Source organism: Lagenorhynchus albirostris, chromosome 11 (genome assembly GCF_949774975.1).
Source record: "Lagenorhynchus albirostris chromosome 11, mLagAlb1.1, whole genome shotgun sequence".
NCBI lineage: Eukaryota > Metazoa > Chordata > Mammalia > Artiodactyla > Delphinidae > Lagenorhynchus > Lagenorhynchus albirostris.
The window spans coordinates 42,069,465-42,085,795 of NC_083105.1; the positions used below are offsets into that span (position 1 = coordinate 42,069,465).

At 33.9% G+C, this 16,331-nt stretch overlaps 1 protein-coding gene across 7 annotated transcripts in view; it reads left to right on the forward strand.

Moving 5' to 3' along the window:
- OSBPL8 (oxysterol binding protein like 8) overlaps window positions 1-16,331 on the forward strand; it is a 192,977-nt gene that overhangs the window by 131,347 nt on the left and 45,299 nt on the right. For all 7 annotated transcript variants that reach the window (XM_060165249.1, XM_060165248.1, XM_060165251.1 and 4 more), the window contains 6 exons: window positions 1,349-1,419; window positions 7,068-7,145; window positions 8,958-9,059; window positions 10,461-10,664; window positions 12,758-12,842; window positions 14,449-14,620. In XM_060165249.1, coding sequence (XP_060021232.1) covers window positions 1,349-1,419; window positions 7,068-7,145; window positions 8,958-9,059; window positions 10,461-10,664; window positions 12,758-12,842; window positions 14,449-14,620 — 712 coding nt within the window. The remainder of the gene's footprint in view (window positions 1-1,348; window positions 1,420-7,067; window positions 7,146-8,957; window positions 9,060-10,460; window positions 10,665-12,757; window positions 12,843-14,448; window positions 14,621-16,331) is intronic.

The following is a 16,331-nucleotide window of genomic DNA, read 5'->3' on the forward strand; positions in this document are numbered from 1 at the left end:
TCTTGTACATCTATGTACAAGATCATTGAAATAATTTGTGTTAATTCATTAGAATTAAGAATTACTTATTACAAAATGTTTATTACTCTGAATAAATATTTTAGAATTTTTAAACTGAATTATGTAAGTTTGGTTTGCTTTACGCTAAAGTTTCAAATCCTGGTAAGTTTTCCTTTAAAATTCCATGTTAGATTTATGAAACAGGTTTCTTTTTTTCCCTCCTTGGTTTTAGGATTGCCTGATCTTTCTGCTTACCAGAGATGGAAAAAAAAAAAAGAAAAAGATTCCTTCTTCATATTACCAAAAAAAAAAAAATCAGCAAAATCTCTGAATTAAGAAAATGGAATGGATTTGTTTTAGCTAATATAAATCAAATACAGAATAAATGGTCTCATTGATATGCTAGAAATGATTTTTAAATGCTTCAGGCACTGATACTGATAACTTTATAAATGCTGCTTTATGAATGATTATATTTTTATATAGGCTTTTATTGGACTCAGAACAAATAGTTGTAGGGAAGAGTTAATATTACTTGTCCTCAAAAGTAGAAAGAACTTCATTAAAATGAATACTGCCCCTCTTATGCCTGCCACACAAATCTCAGCATTAACGTTTCTCTAATTGTACCCTTACAACATTAACTTGTTAATTGCTTTTGATAGTGCTATATTAATGTGTTACATGGTAGGAAAGATGTGTGCATATATCCCAATGCACTCATGTTTTAGATTTATCCTTTTAGAATTTATATAACAATAGTCAGTGACAATGATAATATTAAGGGTCAATGTTAATTGAATACATACTGTCTGCAACTACTATGCTAATTGCTTTCTATGCATGCTCATTTAATTCTCACAATAAACACATTATTAGATTTTTTTTAAAGTCTGTCCTTCAATTCAGATTTATTTCCCTAGTATTCTTTTATCACCCATTCTGGAGTTGTTTTCCAGTTTGGCAAGAGGTGTGAAAAGTATGTTGGGTTGGTTCTTTGTTAGAAAACAGCTAACTGAAATAAAAATTCCATGAGTCCTGAATTCATGCCAAGTGAATGAGCAGAGAAAAGAGATATTTAGCTTATGTTGATGGGTTCAGGGAAAGACACCAGTGCCTCTGTAAGTCTTGATTTATTCTAAAGAATTACTATTAGTGACATGATCCCTTAGTAGTCTTTAAACTATAATAGTTTAAAACTGTATGTTGAGTCTAGGCTTCTTGCACTGATGTATATCAAATATTGTATAGTGTATATTTGAAATTGAATAACTTATGTGCATTTGCTTTTTAATGCCTATATGTGTTCAAATGTGGTGATACTGAAATAATGACTATGTTTTTAAAGGGTTTGAAAGAGGAAAGGATGACATTTCTCAAAACAAAGATGAATCTTCCCTTTCTATGTCAAAGAGCAAGGTAAGCATATTGTTGTCCTCAAATATATGATCACAACATTTTTCTAATATTTAAGACGAGTGAACTAACACTGAAATCCTATCAGATTTTTGTGGGATGTTTTTATGTTGGTATATCTAAACCAGGTAGTATATATGAAAAAAGGAAAGTTCCCCTGGGGCTGATTTAGGTTCTGTTGGTTACTTGGAAATATAGCCTATTGGTAACCAGGGTTCTCTCCTGAGTGATATTGTTCTGGTATGTCTGCTATAGCAGTATATCTCAGACTGAAGTCTGAGGGTTCCATCTAGAGAATAGAGATAGTCAGGGTTCATTGGGTTTTTTTGTTTTGTTTTGTTTTTTAATTTCTAAGTGTTTTGGGCTCATTCAAATGACAATCAAAACACGTACATTTTACCAGTTAAAGGCCAAACATCTCTTGCTATAATAGTGTGCAATTGAAAGGCACTTTCTTAGAATAAGACATAGTTCCCTAAATTAGTAATTTTCAAATGAGATACTTGTACATATTCTTAAGTCTGTTGAGAATTTTTTCTTTAAGAGTACTATTCAAATTTGAAAAGTATTGTATGTTGCATTGACTTTCCTATGGGTTTGTAATTCACTAGATTTTCTATAATTCGTCAATGGATTTGACTTTTGACTGTTATTATTTCTGGTCAGGTTTAGTAGCAGGAGAAGCTTTTATGTTTGTGGAATCAAACTTCAATGACTGTAAGAAAATCTATATCTTTTTTTAAAAAAAAATATTTATTTATTTATTTATTTATGGCTGCATTGGGTCTTTGTTGCTGCACGCAGGCTTTCTCTAGTTGCGGTGAGCGGGGGCTGCTCTTCGTTGCGGTGCGTGGGCTTCTCCTTGCGGTGGCTTCTCTTGTTGCAGAGCACAGGTCTAGGCACGTGGGCTTCAGTAGTTGTGGCTCGTGGGCTCAGTAGTTGTGGCTCGCAGGCTCTAGAGCGCAGGCTCAGTAGTTGTGGCACACGGGCTTAGTTGCTCTGCGACATGTGGGATCTTCCCAGACCAGGGCTCGAACCCGTGTCCCCTGTACTGGCAGGCAGATTCTTAACCACTGTGCCACCAGGGAAGTCCGAAAATCTATTTCTTTAGCTAGTAAATTCTCTGCTATTCTCAGCAGTAGGCTTGACTTGTAAAACCCTACATATTTTGTTCCTGTTCTTGTGAGTGATTGAGAGGATTCCATGATATATTTTTTATCATATTCCGTGATATGCTTTACACAGATTTTATTCACACTTAACTTTTCAAGTATTCATTACATAAAGGTCCATCCTGTACTTATATGTATATAAATACATAAGGTGAAAATTTAGTAGGACTTTGTATGTATATAACATATGCATGAGAAATACCTTTATTGTTTTATATGAGATGCATAATGAGGAGATGATTTATCTTGGTTCTGCCATGGTTAGAAATACAACGAAATTTATGGAATTTTCAAAACCTATTTTCAAGCAGTTAGTACCAGAATTGGTGAATGTATAGAATAGTGGTATTCCTACTCAGAACCCTAAACTCCAGATCTACCTACCACAGCCATCTACGTGTAGTCTCTGAATGGGAGGGTGAGGGAGGGGCAGGAGGGGTAGGGAGGGCAGGGAGCCTGAAAAGCAAGTTTACATACCTTAATGAAGCACTGTGCATTAATAAATAAAAGGAAACACAGGCTGCACCTTGAGTACAATAGCACCTAGTTGTGTATGAACCTTAAATTAAAATTAATTAAAATTAAATAAAATTAGAAATTTGGTTCCTCATTTACACTAGCCACATCTCAATGGCTCACTAGCCACATATAGCTAGTGGCTACCATATTGGACTACTGAGATATAGAATATTTCTGTTATTCAGAAAGTTCTACTGCACAGCAAGCATTCACTGCTTTAGGGTCAAAAAAGTGAGTTTGAATCTTGACTGTCATATAATACCTGTGACTTCTTAGATGCTAATTATAGTGACATTAATAGCTACTTTGTACTAAGAGCTTGCTAAGTGTCTTTTTAACTCTCTTAAGGATACTAGAAGACAGGTATTATTGGCCCCATTTTATTAGTGAACAAACCGAAGCTTAGAGAAGTTAAATAACTCTCAAGGGTCAAAATGGTAGAGCTAGAATTCAAAGTGGCTTCAATTTTCTTATCTGTACAAAGGAGGTAAGATCTAACTCTCAGATTGTGATGCTGTAAGTGCCTCATGAAGTACTTGATTAATAATAGGTGTTTGAGAATTCGTTTTTCTTACTTTGAATAAAGAACTACAGTGAATGAATAGGCTTCTTGACGTGGTAACTATTTGGTGTAAGTAAAATTGTACTCATTCTGTTATTTTCCAAGAGCTGAATCTTATTGATTCTATCTTACCTTAGATTTAATCTTGGTTTATTCTGTTAGCTTAAGAGATACATAGTCACTAGTTTGTCCTTATATATTTTAACATATATTCCACTCTTTTGTTTTTCAGAACAATCCTAAAATTTATACATTTATCATCAAACCTTATTCTCATGGAATTCTGAAGATTTTGTTCTTACCTAAGTAACTTTGGGAAGCAAAATCTTGTTATTCCTTCTATGATCGATCTGCATAACTGAGACCATTAAATAATTTTAACCTTATACTTTTATGAATTTGATGCAGAAAGTATCAGTACTGTCATTTTGGTCACTGAATTTACGGTATCCTTCTTCCCCCCAACCCCCACCATTTTAAAAACAAAGGCAGTTCCTGTTTCTCAGGCATCCTGTTAATGAGTGAATTGGAGAAATCAGTTAATCAGATCATCCCATCTTTCTTTTAGCATTTTAAAATAAATTTTTAACTGTCCATCTCAATGAAAGGAATTGCCAGCATGAATAATATTTCTAGTGGGATAAAAGGAATGCTATTACAAGGATAAGGGGTTTCTGAGCTGAGATCTTGACTTGATTCTCCAGCCATCAGTCTGCTTAGCTGTAGGTTTGCTAAATCATCTACCTCTTGCTGTAAAAAATATATTTCCTTGAACATTTAAAAAAAAAAAAACTTTCCAAATCAAAATATCTGATAGAGTCATAGTAACTTATCATTATTGTTATTATTCCTTATATCTGCAGTATTTTATAGTTTTCAAAGCAAGTCGAAAGTGTTCTCATATGTTAATGTTCCATTTATCTAAAGGTCATATTTTTGTCAACACTTGCAATCTAGAGGATAGTCACAAACCTGAAACACAGTATACCAAGTACTGTGTTAAACACATCATGCACACTACCTCATTTACCCCTCAAAGCAACCCTATGACTTGGTAGGAATATCCTTATTTTATAAATGAGCAACTAAGACTGGAAGAGATTGAATAACTTCCCATAGTTGCACAGCCCATAAGGTATCATCATTAAAATAGTGGTCAGTAAGTTTATAAAAGGAGGAAACTTAGTTTAGTAAAATATTTCCAACAAAAAAACAGTTTATGATTCTTGGTATTTAAAAGGTAACTTGTTGATTCAGAAAACTTTGGTAGTATTTCATTGAAAAGACTATAGAACTTGGTCACTGGATCCTTTTTTTCTTTTTTCAGAACTAGCTACGCAGTATGGCAAGGATTCCTTGAAGTATGTGTGCTGTAATCTACCAAGCTCATGTGACAGCCATCTGGCCTGCTGGTCCCTTATATACTAGAATCGTTTAGGAATCTCCAAGCCAGATCTTGTCATGTCTAGGGAAATAGATTTCCTGTTGTTCGTAAAGATAAGTCTTAAATTTGAGTCTAAGATTCTATATGAACAGTTTTAAAAGGTGAGAAATAAATGTGATGAGATGGCTAAGAGCATGAGACTGAGAATTAGGCACACCAGAGTACAAATCCCAGATCGTCTACTTATGACTCTGTGACTTTAGGAAGTTATTTAATCTGTTAGTCTTAGTTTCTTTATTAGCAAAAGGAGGAACTACAACTATCTCATAAGGTTGCTTTGAGGATTAAATGAAGCAGAACATATAAAGTACTTACATAGTACTTGGTAAAGAGTTAAACAGTCATTCATTTTCATTAACTTTTAAGCTAATATTATTAGTATTCTTCACTTAATAGTATCTAAAAAGTACATTATAATACACATTTTCCTATTAAGCTGTGGGAAATAGAAACCATTATATTCCTCTGACAGTAGCCATGTCATCTTTGAGTTTCCAGTGGCAAGGAGAGGACAGAGACCTGTTTGGCTTGAGAACTTTTGTGGAATGGTTTTAGTATCACAATATATCCTATCATCATGGGAGTAAGCAATATGATGTTTCAAGGCCAGTTCTCAAAGGAGTAACTTCAACAAAAATTTAATTAGGTTAATCCCCACCTTCTACATTGAGTGTAGTTTGCAGTTCCTTTCCAGTTCAGCCAGTTATTACCATCAACATAATAATTCGTATTTTGTACTAAGTAGTGGAGGCATTTTTAGGAGAGATGAGCTGCAAATGCTAGTTTCATTTTCATTTTATTAATTCCAAAGGTATTTATTGAGCCCTTCCTTTTCCCCAGGTGATAGCTGGCTATAATTGATGAATAAACGTGGTCCCTGTCCTCATGGATCTTAAAATTGAGTGAGGGAGTTTGTACCCAAAGTTTTTCATCCTTGATCACATCTAGTGATATTATGTAGATCTGGCCATTAAACACTTGAAAGCTACCATTTGGATCAAGCCCCATATACTTTCCTGGCACTGGGAGTAATGCTACGAACTTTAAGTACCTTCTCCCATGTCTAACAATAGGTAAAAATGAAAATCACAGAACAGTGAAGAAATATGTTTAATTTAATTGTTCCAGGATTTATAGAAGCAGCTTTTAGTTCTATATTCTTCTACTCTGGTGGAAGAAAGTAGTCTCCTTGAAAGAGTGCTGGATTAGGAGACCCGGGTTCTGATCCCTGCTGTTGATTGATTGTTTAGAAAATCAACGTCCCTGAGCCTCCCTTTCATGATTTGTAAAATGGAGATAAAACCACTTGTTATGCCTATTTTTCAAGGTTCTTATGAGGATCAAATTGAAATATCAAGTATAAACAAAGTCTGGAAACAAGTTTAAGACATTAGTAATAATTTAGGGGCACTGGATAGTTAGGAAGAAGTAGGTGCTAGGAATATTGATTTTTAAACACTGTATAACTTACGGTGTTTCATTACTTGTTTCTGAAGATGTTTGTATTTATCCCCTTTGGAGAAGGAGTAGCAACAGGGCAATGTGTACAGCAACTTGCTAGAAGTTTTTTGTTTTTTAGAATATTTCAACTTAAAAAATGACACTGCTTTGGATACATTTGTCCTAAGAATAAGTAAATAATTGTGTTTTTCAGAAATACCCTGAAAAATAGAAGGCAGAGATTTATAAATGATCTTATTTAACCTCACATTGTAAATTAATTTATTGATAAGTTTTTATTTTTGTGGCTTTAATGTGGATTAGTTTTCAAACCCAAATACTGTAAAGGGAAAATCAGTATTTGAAAATTGACATTTGCCTAAATCACAGCAATGAATGGGAAGAATGTCACAAACATAGTTTTAACATTAGTTTTTATGTGCCATATGTGTGTGTAGAATAAGTAGCGATTTTAATTATTATTTCTCTTTTCTTCATTTCCATGTGATTTCAGTCTGAATCTAAACTTTATAATGGCTCGGAGAAGGATAGTTCAGCTTCAAGCAAGCTTACAAAAAAAGAATCTCTCAAGGTTAGTTTCCACAGTTATGAAATAAGATAAAGAAATAAGTATTTGTAATCCTAAAGGAAGAAAAAAAATATTAATGTTTGTATGGCATGCTGGAGTCAACTGAAAAGACTCTTTGATGACTGTCCCAGTGCTACTCTGGCCCTCACCTGGGGTGCGGTGCTGAGGACTGGATATCTCTGCACAGCTGTACTTGAGTCAAGCACGCCACTGCGTTATAGAACATAACGGGAAGCTCTGCTGCCCTTTGAAATTTGAGTTTACTAACTGCTAGATCATGGGCTGAATTTGGCCCACAGGTAATATATATTTTGTTTGACCTACACAGTGTTTTAAAAATTTGAGCCAACAATTACAAGTCCAGATTTCCAGCTTCTCCTAAGAAATAGGTTATACTGGGCCTGCCTTCCAGAATGGCCACAGATCCTGGAGTTTAAGGAACACATGCTTTCCAATTGATTCTTGATTTCCATATAGTCTGTTTTGCCCCTCTTTTTTTCCATATCTGATCCTATACGTATCTGCATTTACAGTCCTATATGAAATCTGTTAATTCAGATATGCATATTAACAAAGACCAAAGTGAAAACTTTTTGACTGTATAATTATTAAAATTTCTTGTGTGTATGTAGTCTCTTCACCATTAAATGCAACTAGGAAAATTTTGTGTTTTAGTTTATAAAAAGTCACTGGTAGGTTATCTTCTCCCCTTCGTGAACAACAACAAAGCAATAAATAATAAGATTGCTTTACTGCTACTTTCCCAAATTATCTCAGGAGTGACTTATGAAGGGTAAAACTTTGATAATTTGAATGAATTAGTTTCAATGTTGTAGTTTCTTAGTTATTTATATGTTATATATTAGTGTCAGAAAAGAGAGAAAAATTGCCAGTCCTAAATAACTACAGCATTGTTTGTGATGTGAAAAACTGACAACAGAGTAGATTTCCATCAGTAAGAGAATATGTTAAGAAAAATTATAGAAGTAGTATAGCATGGTGCTTAAAAGCATGTGTTTTAGAGCCAGACTGCCTCTAGTTGAATTCTGCCTCCATGAATTACTAACTCTGTGATCCTGGGCAATTTACTCTCTGTGCCTCAGTTTTCTCATCTGTAAAATAAGGATAATGATAGTCCTACTTCCCAAGGTTATTGTGAGTATTAAATGAGGTAATACATTTAAAGTGCTTACAACAGTGACTGGTACGCAGAATGTGTCCCGTAAATGTTACCTCTTATTATTTTATTCATACTAGGAATCCTATGTAGCAGTTAAAAGAATGAGGTAGACATGGAATGGAAAGAGAATTGAAATGCTCCAAAAAATATTGAATAGGAGAACCTTTTTTATGTGTTTAAAAAAACAAAAACAAACACAAAAGTATATTTCTGTAGGTTGTGTACATAGAAGAGGCCTGAAAGGATAGTGTTTTCCTGAAGGTTAACAGTGATCAATTCTGAGAATCGGAATAGGAGAGGGTATAATAAAAACGGCTTTTAGCTTTGTGTTGTTTGAGATTTTTACCATGAGTTTGTATTCATGTACTGTGTAATTTTAAAAATGTAAAATTCTTTAAAAATATACAGAGAATTGGACTAGTGATCAGAAAAACTAGATTCTAACCTTGCTTTTCTAAAAATTTCTACCAGCTCTTAAAAAAAAAAGGTCTGTCCTAAGATGCTAGAATTCTAAAAGAGGTTTAGAATTTTATTTTAGAGTGTAAATTTTTTTACATATTATGGAGCTAAAAAATTGGAGAGAAATTGCCTATTTCTAATGAATTTTTAATTTTTCTATTATTTCTGTAAAATAGGTACAAAAGAAAAATTACCGAGAAGAAAAGAAAAGAGCCACAAAGGAGTTACTCAGTACAATCACAGATCCCTCTGTTATTGTTATGGCTGATTGGTTGAAGGTCAGTTTGTATTGACTCTTGAATTCAAATGCTGGATATTTACCAACTGGAATAGGAAAGCCCAGAGTGCACCTAAAAGCCTGCAAGACAAAAACATCTCCTAGGTTGATTGTTTTTCACTGATGAAGAAACTATTAATTGTATCCCAGAGGATCTATGTTCCAGTCTTAATGGGGAGAAGAAACCTTAATGTTGTCTCTCTTGACATCAAATAACATCAAATATGGATAGCAGTTCTTTTAAAAAGGCGTTTTGATTTGTGTGACATGATATAGTCTAATCCAGGGGTCCCCAACCCCCAGACCATGGACCAATATCGGTCCGCGGCCTGTTTGGAACCGGGCCGCACAGCAGGAGGTGAGCGGCGGACGAGCGAGCGAAACTTCATCTGCCGCTCCCCATCGCTTGTGTTACCATCTGAACCATCCCCCCTCTTTGTGGAAAAATTGTCTTCCACGAAACCGGTCCCTGGTGACAGAAAGTTTGGGGACCGCTGGTCTCATTGATGTCCTGTAAAGAAATATTTTGTTTGCTGTTCAAATTATCATTTAGTATTATTGTAGACTTGGTATATTTGCATTTTGGAGAAGATATGAGACAAAGTTAGTGTAAAAGTTACCATTTGAAAAGCATTAATTTGCAGAACAACATACATATTGCTATTTCTATTCCTTATTCTTTCAGCCTCTGGTTATTTGCACTTACTTTTATTTCCTCTCATCTTAGTCACTCTATCCTCTTTATCATTCTTATCTGTAGGATATTTGGTAGGAATATTTTAGCCTAATACTAACTTTGAGAATGGTCTTGTAAGACCCTGACTCCCAGGAAGTTTTAGTACCTGGCTTTCACCTAAAAATCACCCCAGCAGTGAAAGCTTTTCACCTTCCCCAAGGATAGGTACAACCTCCAACCTAAAATCCTTATGGGATCTGTCATGGAAGTTTTCTTACTAAAATAGAAGTCTAGTGATAGTTTCCTTGATAGTTCAAGTAATATGGGGGTCTTCTTCGATATTATTCTGAAAACACCTTCTGACTTATATTGGCTCTACTTACTAAGTCTTTAAGCTCCATATCCTATACTAGGAAAGTATATTTTAATGGCCCCTGACCTGGCCAGGAAGGTTAGGAAAACCATTCTACTTGGTACATTGTTTTGAAATTGTTGATGCAGTCTCCCACTAGAATTTAAGTTCCTCAGAAGCAGGAGTCATGCTGTTTTCACATTTATTTCCAGTGCTTGCTATTTAGTAGCTTAACAAACATACACCTAGTGAATTTAAAGTGTACACTTTATGGAAATTTTAGATTAAAATACCCTATTTGCCTCTATTTGGTTAGTATCTTGTGGAGCAGAGAAACAAAGGTTTATTTCTTAAATAAACTTATATTTTTGTAGATTCGTGGTACTCTAAAGAGCTGGACCAAATTGTGGTGTGTGTTGAAACCTGGTGTGCTACTGATCTATAAAACCCAAAAAAATGGTCAATGGGTAGGAACAGTTCTTCTGAATGCCTGTGAGATCATTGAGCGTCCATCAAAAAAGGATGGCTTTTGTTTTAAACTTTTCCATCCTTTGGAGCAGTCCATTTGGGCAGTGAAGGTAAGTAAGCACTTGTTATATAGGTGAGAGGTAAAGATGACAATCTATAAGTAGAACTGAGATAAATCAATGAATGATTAATGATTGCTGTCCTCTTCCAGAACTTATAAATTTGTTTTTGTCTTCAATCACATTATTCCTCTTTCTGTTTCTACCCACCATGAAATGTGCACCAAAATGCTTAGTTTACCTTTAAGATCTGAGTTAAAAATTTCTCCAGAAAATGCTTCCCAAATTTATATTGTACCTTATTATCTCTTGTCTGTAGGGATTGTTTGTACTGTTCTTTTACTTTGCAATTACCAGCTTTGCTTTGTAATATTGTATCCTGTTTACTGTGAGTGTTCTTCTCTTTATCAAATTGTCAGACTCCCTAGAACAGAAGCTGCCATTTATTTTGGTGGTCTTTCCTGTAGTGATGTAAATATGTGATAGGAAGCCTATAAGCAGAAGCAGTCCTACATATTTTTGAGAGGCAGCTTTCTTTGAAGATGGAGCTCTAATGCTTTTATAACTAAAAAGCATTACCGTGGTCACTCCTTGTTTTAAAAACAAACAATCAAGAAAATAGAAATGCTCTATTTGATAAACTATTATACTAAGGAATTCTACAAACAGTAGACAGGCAGTACATGCTAACTGAATAAATGAGTCTAGCTTAAGTTTTTACAAAGCGATCATTGTTTTAGTTTCTAAAGTCAATTACACTTGAATAAAGGTTTTGGGACTCCTCCTTTAGGTAAACAACCTAATTGAGATTAGAACGAAATGTAGCTTCAGCTTTTTAATTTGTTGGGTATTGCTTAATTAGGCAATATACAGACACCTAGGAAAAGACCTGGGCTTTTAACCTTTATTTCAGTAGTGTGGAATCATAGCAGGAATGAATTTAGGATTACAGAGTTAGTTTTATTCTGAGATTATATACTTCCCACAGGGGAAAGAATTTAACCCATGAAACCTCTAGTATTTCTGTATCATATCATTCTGAAGTGAAAAAAAATTACTTTCAAAATCTTTTATACGTATATTATTTATTCTTTACTACTATTTTTAGGCATTGTAAGAATTATAATGAATTTCAAAATCATTAAAAGATACTTATAATGTCAAGTTATTTCATTCCAGATATTGGTGGGAGGGAAATTTGTACAATTATATGAACATCAGAATATTCTTCACAAGCAAAACCTACTTAGGACATTGTTTAAGCAGCTTAAAAGTCAATGTCTATGCTTAGGAAAGAGTAATGTTTATAAATTTTTACTTTGTGTCAGGGACTCTTTTCAGCATGTTATACGGAATCTTTTTTTAATTCTCGTGCCCGTAAGGTACGAGATAAGGAGGATACAAATTTCCTGTAAGGAGGATACAAATATTCCCCCATTACCCAGATAAAGAGATTGAGGCCTAAAGAGGTTACTTAAGTAATTTTTCTAGTATGGAATCAAGATTGAAACCCAGGCAGTCTGACTCAAGGTCCTACTCTATACTGGTTCTAGGAACTAGACCATAAATTATAAAGCCATTTGAAAATACCCAAGGGATATTATAGAATTTGTTAAAATCGTATTGATTTGTTTCTACTTTTTTCACTTTAAATGTCCATCTTTACCTCCTAATGTTTATGCTTCTTAAAATCCATTTTATTCTTTGATCTGACAACTTAAAAAATTATTTTTCCCTGGACCTAGTAAAAATTCATTTCTCTTTTTCTTATAAGTTTCCAGCTGTTTCTTTAGGCTTCCAGGCTTCTCATCTAATAGTTTCTGTAGTATGGAAATTCTCTGTTAAATTAAAATTTGGTCTCATATGGGAAATTTTAGGTTTCTCTTTAATATGTGAACAATATGTAGAGATAATGCTTAATGTTAACTATAAGTTCAGTTTTCTGGTAAGGAGGTAAATTTTGTGGAAGAGGAAAACTTTCCTCAGTACTTAACATTTGCTTTCTTAAGAAGCATGAAATTAAAGCTTGTTTGTTTTTAAAAATTATAATCCATGCCTCACTTAGATTATTACAGATAATTATGAATAATATAAAGTTGAGATCTCATAATACTGTACACCATTTATTTTATTCTGCTTTTAAGGGTCCAAAAGGTGAAGCAGTTGGATCCATAACTCAGCCCTTACCTAGCAGTTATTTGATCATCCGAGCTACTTCAGAGTCAGATGGTAAATACAAATGATGGATTGGATTTTGGTCCTTATTTTTAAGAGTCACTTAAAAATATACTATATACTTTTATAGATCTATACTTTTATAGATCGCTGCATTTTCCTTTGGGAAATCTGCATTTAGTATGGAATTTGCAGCAGACGTATTATAATCATAAATTGCCTAGAACACTAAATATATCATCAACTTGGTTGACAAATGGGGAAATCTAATAGGAAGGAAGCATTATATAATTGAGTGATAAACTAGCAGCCTGGAGTTTTCTTCTTCATCCTTTATTGACATATTAACACCTTTTTGACTTGATTAGCATTCTCTGTGGTAACTCATTAAGATTTGTCATTTTAGAAGTACATTTAATACTATTTATATTTTATCGTTAAATATTAACATGACACTGTATACACTATTTTGCTTTTTTGCATAAGACGTTCAAACACAAACTTCTATTCTGTACTTTATTACTTAATATTTAATTCCTGAAACAAATATAGGGAGGGTATAATTTGTATGAAAGCAAGGTAACTTTAAAACTTTAATAATTGATAATGGATTTTTTCTTCACTTTTATGTTTTATAGTGTAGACTAGCTTAGCCTAGGGAATCATGTAACCTTCTAAACTTTACTTTCACTAGATGATTGTTTTTTAAATTAAAATATCATAGGCATGAGCTTTCATTATGAAAACGATTTATGTGGCTGATATTGCCACCATATCTTGAAACAAATGTATATGACTTTTAAGAGCAATTAACATTTTTTTTCTACTAGTACTGTTCTAAATTTTAATTAAAAAAAAATAAAGTTATTGGGGGGAGGGATAAATTGGGAGTTTGGGGATTGACATATACACACTATTACATTTACAATAGATAACAACAAGGACCTACTGCTGAGCGCTGTTGAGCACTGGGAACTCTGCTCAATATTCTGTAATAACCTAAATGGGAAAAAAAATTTCAGAAAGAATAGATATATGTATATGTATAACTGGATCACTTTGCTGTGCACCTGAAACACAACATTGTAAATCAACTATAGCCGAATATAAACAAAAATTAAAATACATAGAGTCAACCACACACACACAAAATTAAGTTATTAATGTTTCTACTAACTAATATGGCAGTTAATAACAGTATTAGACAGGCATTTTTCTGACTTAAAATTTTGGTGCTAAACCTGGGATAGATGTCCTGTCAACAACAAAATATTATTTTAGATAGTTTGTTTATAGTAGAAACATAATCCCTTAGGTATATTTCATGTACCTTTTTGGTACCTTCAGTTATTCTACATGTTAATGTTTGAAGCTTTTAAAAATAAAGTACATTTATTTTAGATTAGATGTATTTTCTAATGTATGTTAATGCTATTTATTTACCAGTGGTTTCTAGATATTTAGAATGTAAAAAGCACTTATTAAACTGAAAAATTGCATTAAGACATCCTGGCAGGATTTTATATTCTAATTAATTTTTACAGTGCATGTTTCTGAGAGAAATAATAGTATGTTTAAAAGTTAACAGTGTTAAATTAAGATGGATGCTAGTTTTTCTAGTTTCTTGAATTATACTATTTATGAATCTGTCCTTTTCTAGGAAGGTGCTGGATGGATGCTTTGGAGTTGGCTTTGAAATGTTCTAGTCTTCTTAAACGTACAATGATCAGGGAAGGAAAGGAACATGACCTGAGCATCTCATCAGAGAGCACACACGTGACTTTGTATGGCTTATTACGTGCTAACAGTCTCCACAGTGGTGATAACTTCCAGTAAGTAGATATTGCCACTAATTTGGTGATTATTTTCGAGACTGTGTTATTCACTAGGTTAGTTGGCAGGCCTAGAATTTTTGTATTGTATCTAGGATTGAAACTTAGCTGTCTTTAAACCCCTATGGCCTGGTTTAAAATTTGTTGAGTTGCTCTGGTGAGGTGTAGAGAGTTATTTCCTTGATTCCAGCTAATATGAATTACTTGTTCTTTCCTAAATACAACCATGCTAACTACCTTGTCTTTGTGCCTGGTGTTCCGTCAATTAAGAATGACGTCTAGTCCTCCTTGCTCTTTTCTTCCGTCATACTCCTGTGTTTTCTTCAAGGCCAATCTCAATCTCAAATATTATATCATATGCGAAGCCTTTCTTTGCCTCATAAAAATGAGATGTAATCCGTCCTTCTACTGTTGTTCTATTAGCACTTTTTTGTTTTTTCTATAATGGACTTGACTTATTCTACCTGGTATTTGTGGAATTCTCCTATTATATTGTGTTTCAAATTGGAACTGTATCCTATTTGTGGTTTTTTTTTTCCCCTGAAGCATTCATTGTAGTTAATACTAAAAAAAATTTTCTTCAAGGAAACGAAGGTTGAGGTTCAGATCTCTTCTGTTGCTTTGCAGGAAAAATAGACTTCCGCTTTTCCTGCCTGGCCCCAGCCCTCAGCTTCTCTGCAGCCACTTATTTCTGTCAGCATTGACGTTACCCTCCTCAAAGTTAGACTGCTTCTCTCCTCGCTTCCCTGTAAGCGGAGCTGAACTTTTTTTTTTTTCCTATCCTTTTGTTTGACCCTTTTTCTTTACTCTCTTTTAAAACCACCAAAAATAAATAAATAAAACCACCATTACCTTATCTTTTACATCCTTTCTTTGCAGATCTATAATCTGGAGCTTTGTTTTATCCTAGTGTAGGAGTCTGAATGGGATAGGATGAGGGGGAGGGAGGTGCACCTGATATAGGAATGGGTTTTTGTTGGGGCCTTTTCCCCTGGTATTATAGAATACCAGGTAATCCTTAAATGCTCTTATTTGGGGATCTTAAAATTCATCTGCTTCACGTATTTATTCATTAAAAAATTTTGAGTCTCTTTTCTGTGTAAGATACCATACACTTTTCTTTGTAATTCACCACATTGTGAATAGGAAAATGAATCAGATATGATCCTAAATTTGAATCCAGTATAACAGTTTACTAGCTATGTAATCCTAGAGAGATGTTTTGTTTTGTTTTGCTTGAAAGCGATAAAATGCCAAGCAACTATAAATAGTAGGAAGAAAAGAATGACATAAACAACCAAAGGAGAGATGTCTTAGGGTAATATAGGATCAGGAGAATTTAGAGGGTGTAAACATAATATCCAGCTAGGGAATCAGGGAGAGGATCAATATAACAGATTTTACCATTAAGTAGAATCAACATGTGAACACGTTCATTTGGATATGTGACAGAAAATGAGCTAGGAACTGATGTTGCAGAGATGAGGAAGGATGGGAGCCTACCTTCGAGACTTAGAGTCTCCTTGGATGTAAGAGACAGGAAACGGGTAAAGTTAAAAAAAGATTACCAAGTTTTAAGCCTGAGTAACTGGGAAGATGACAAAAAAATTTTAAAAGGACCATATTTGGGAGATAATGTATTAAATATTGGATATGTTGAGGATGCAGTGGTCCCAGTATATATAGATGTGGTCAACCAAGCGTTTAAAAA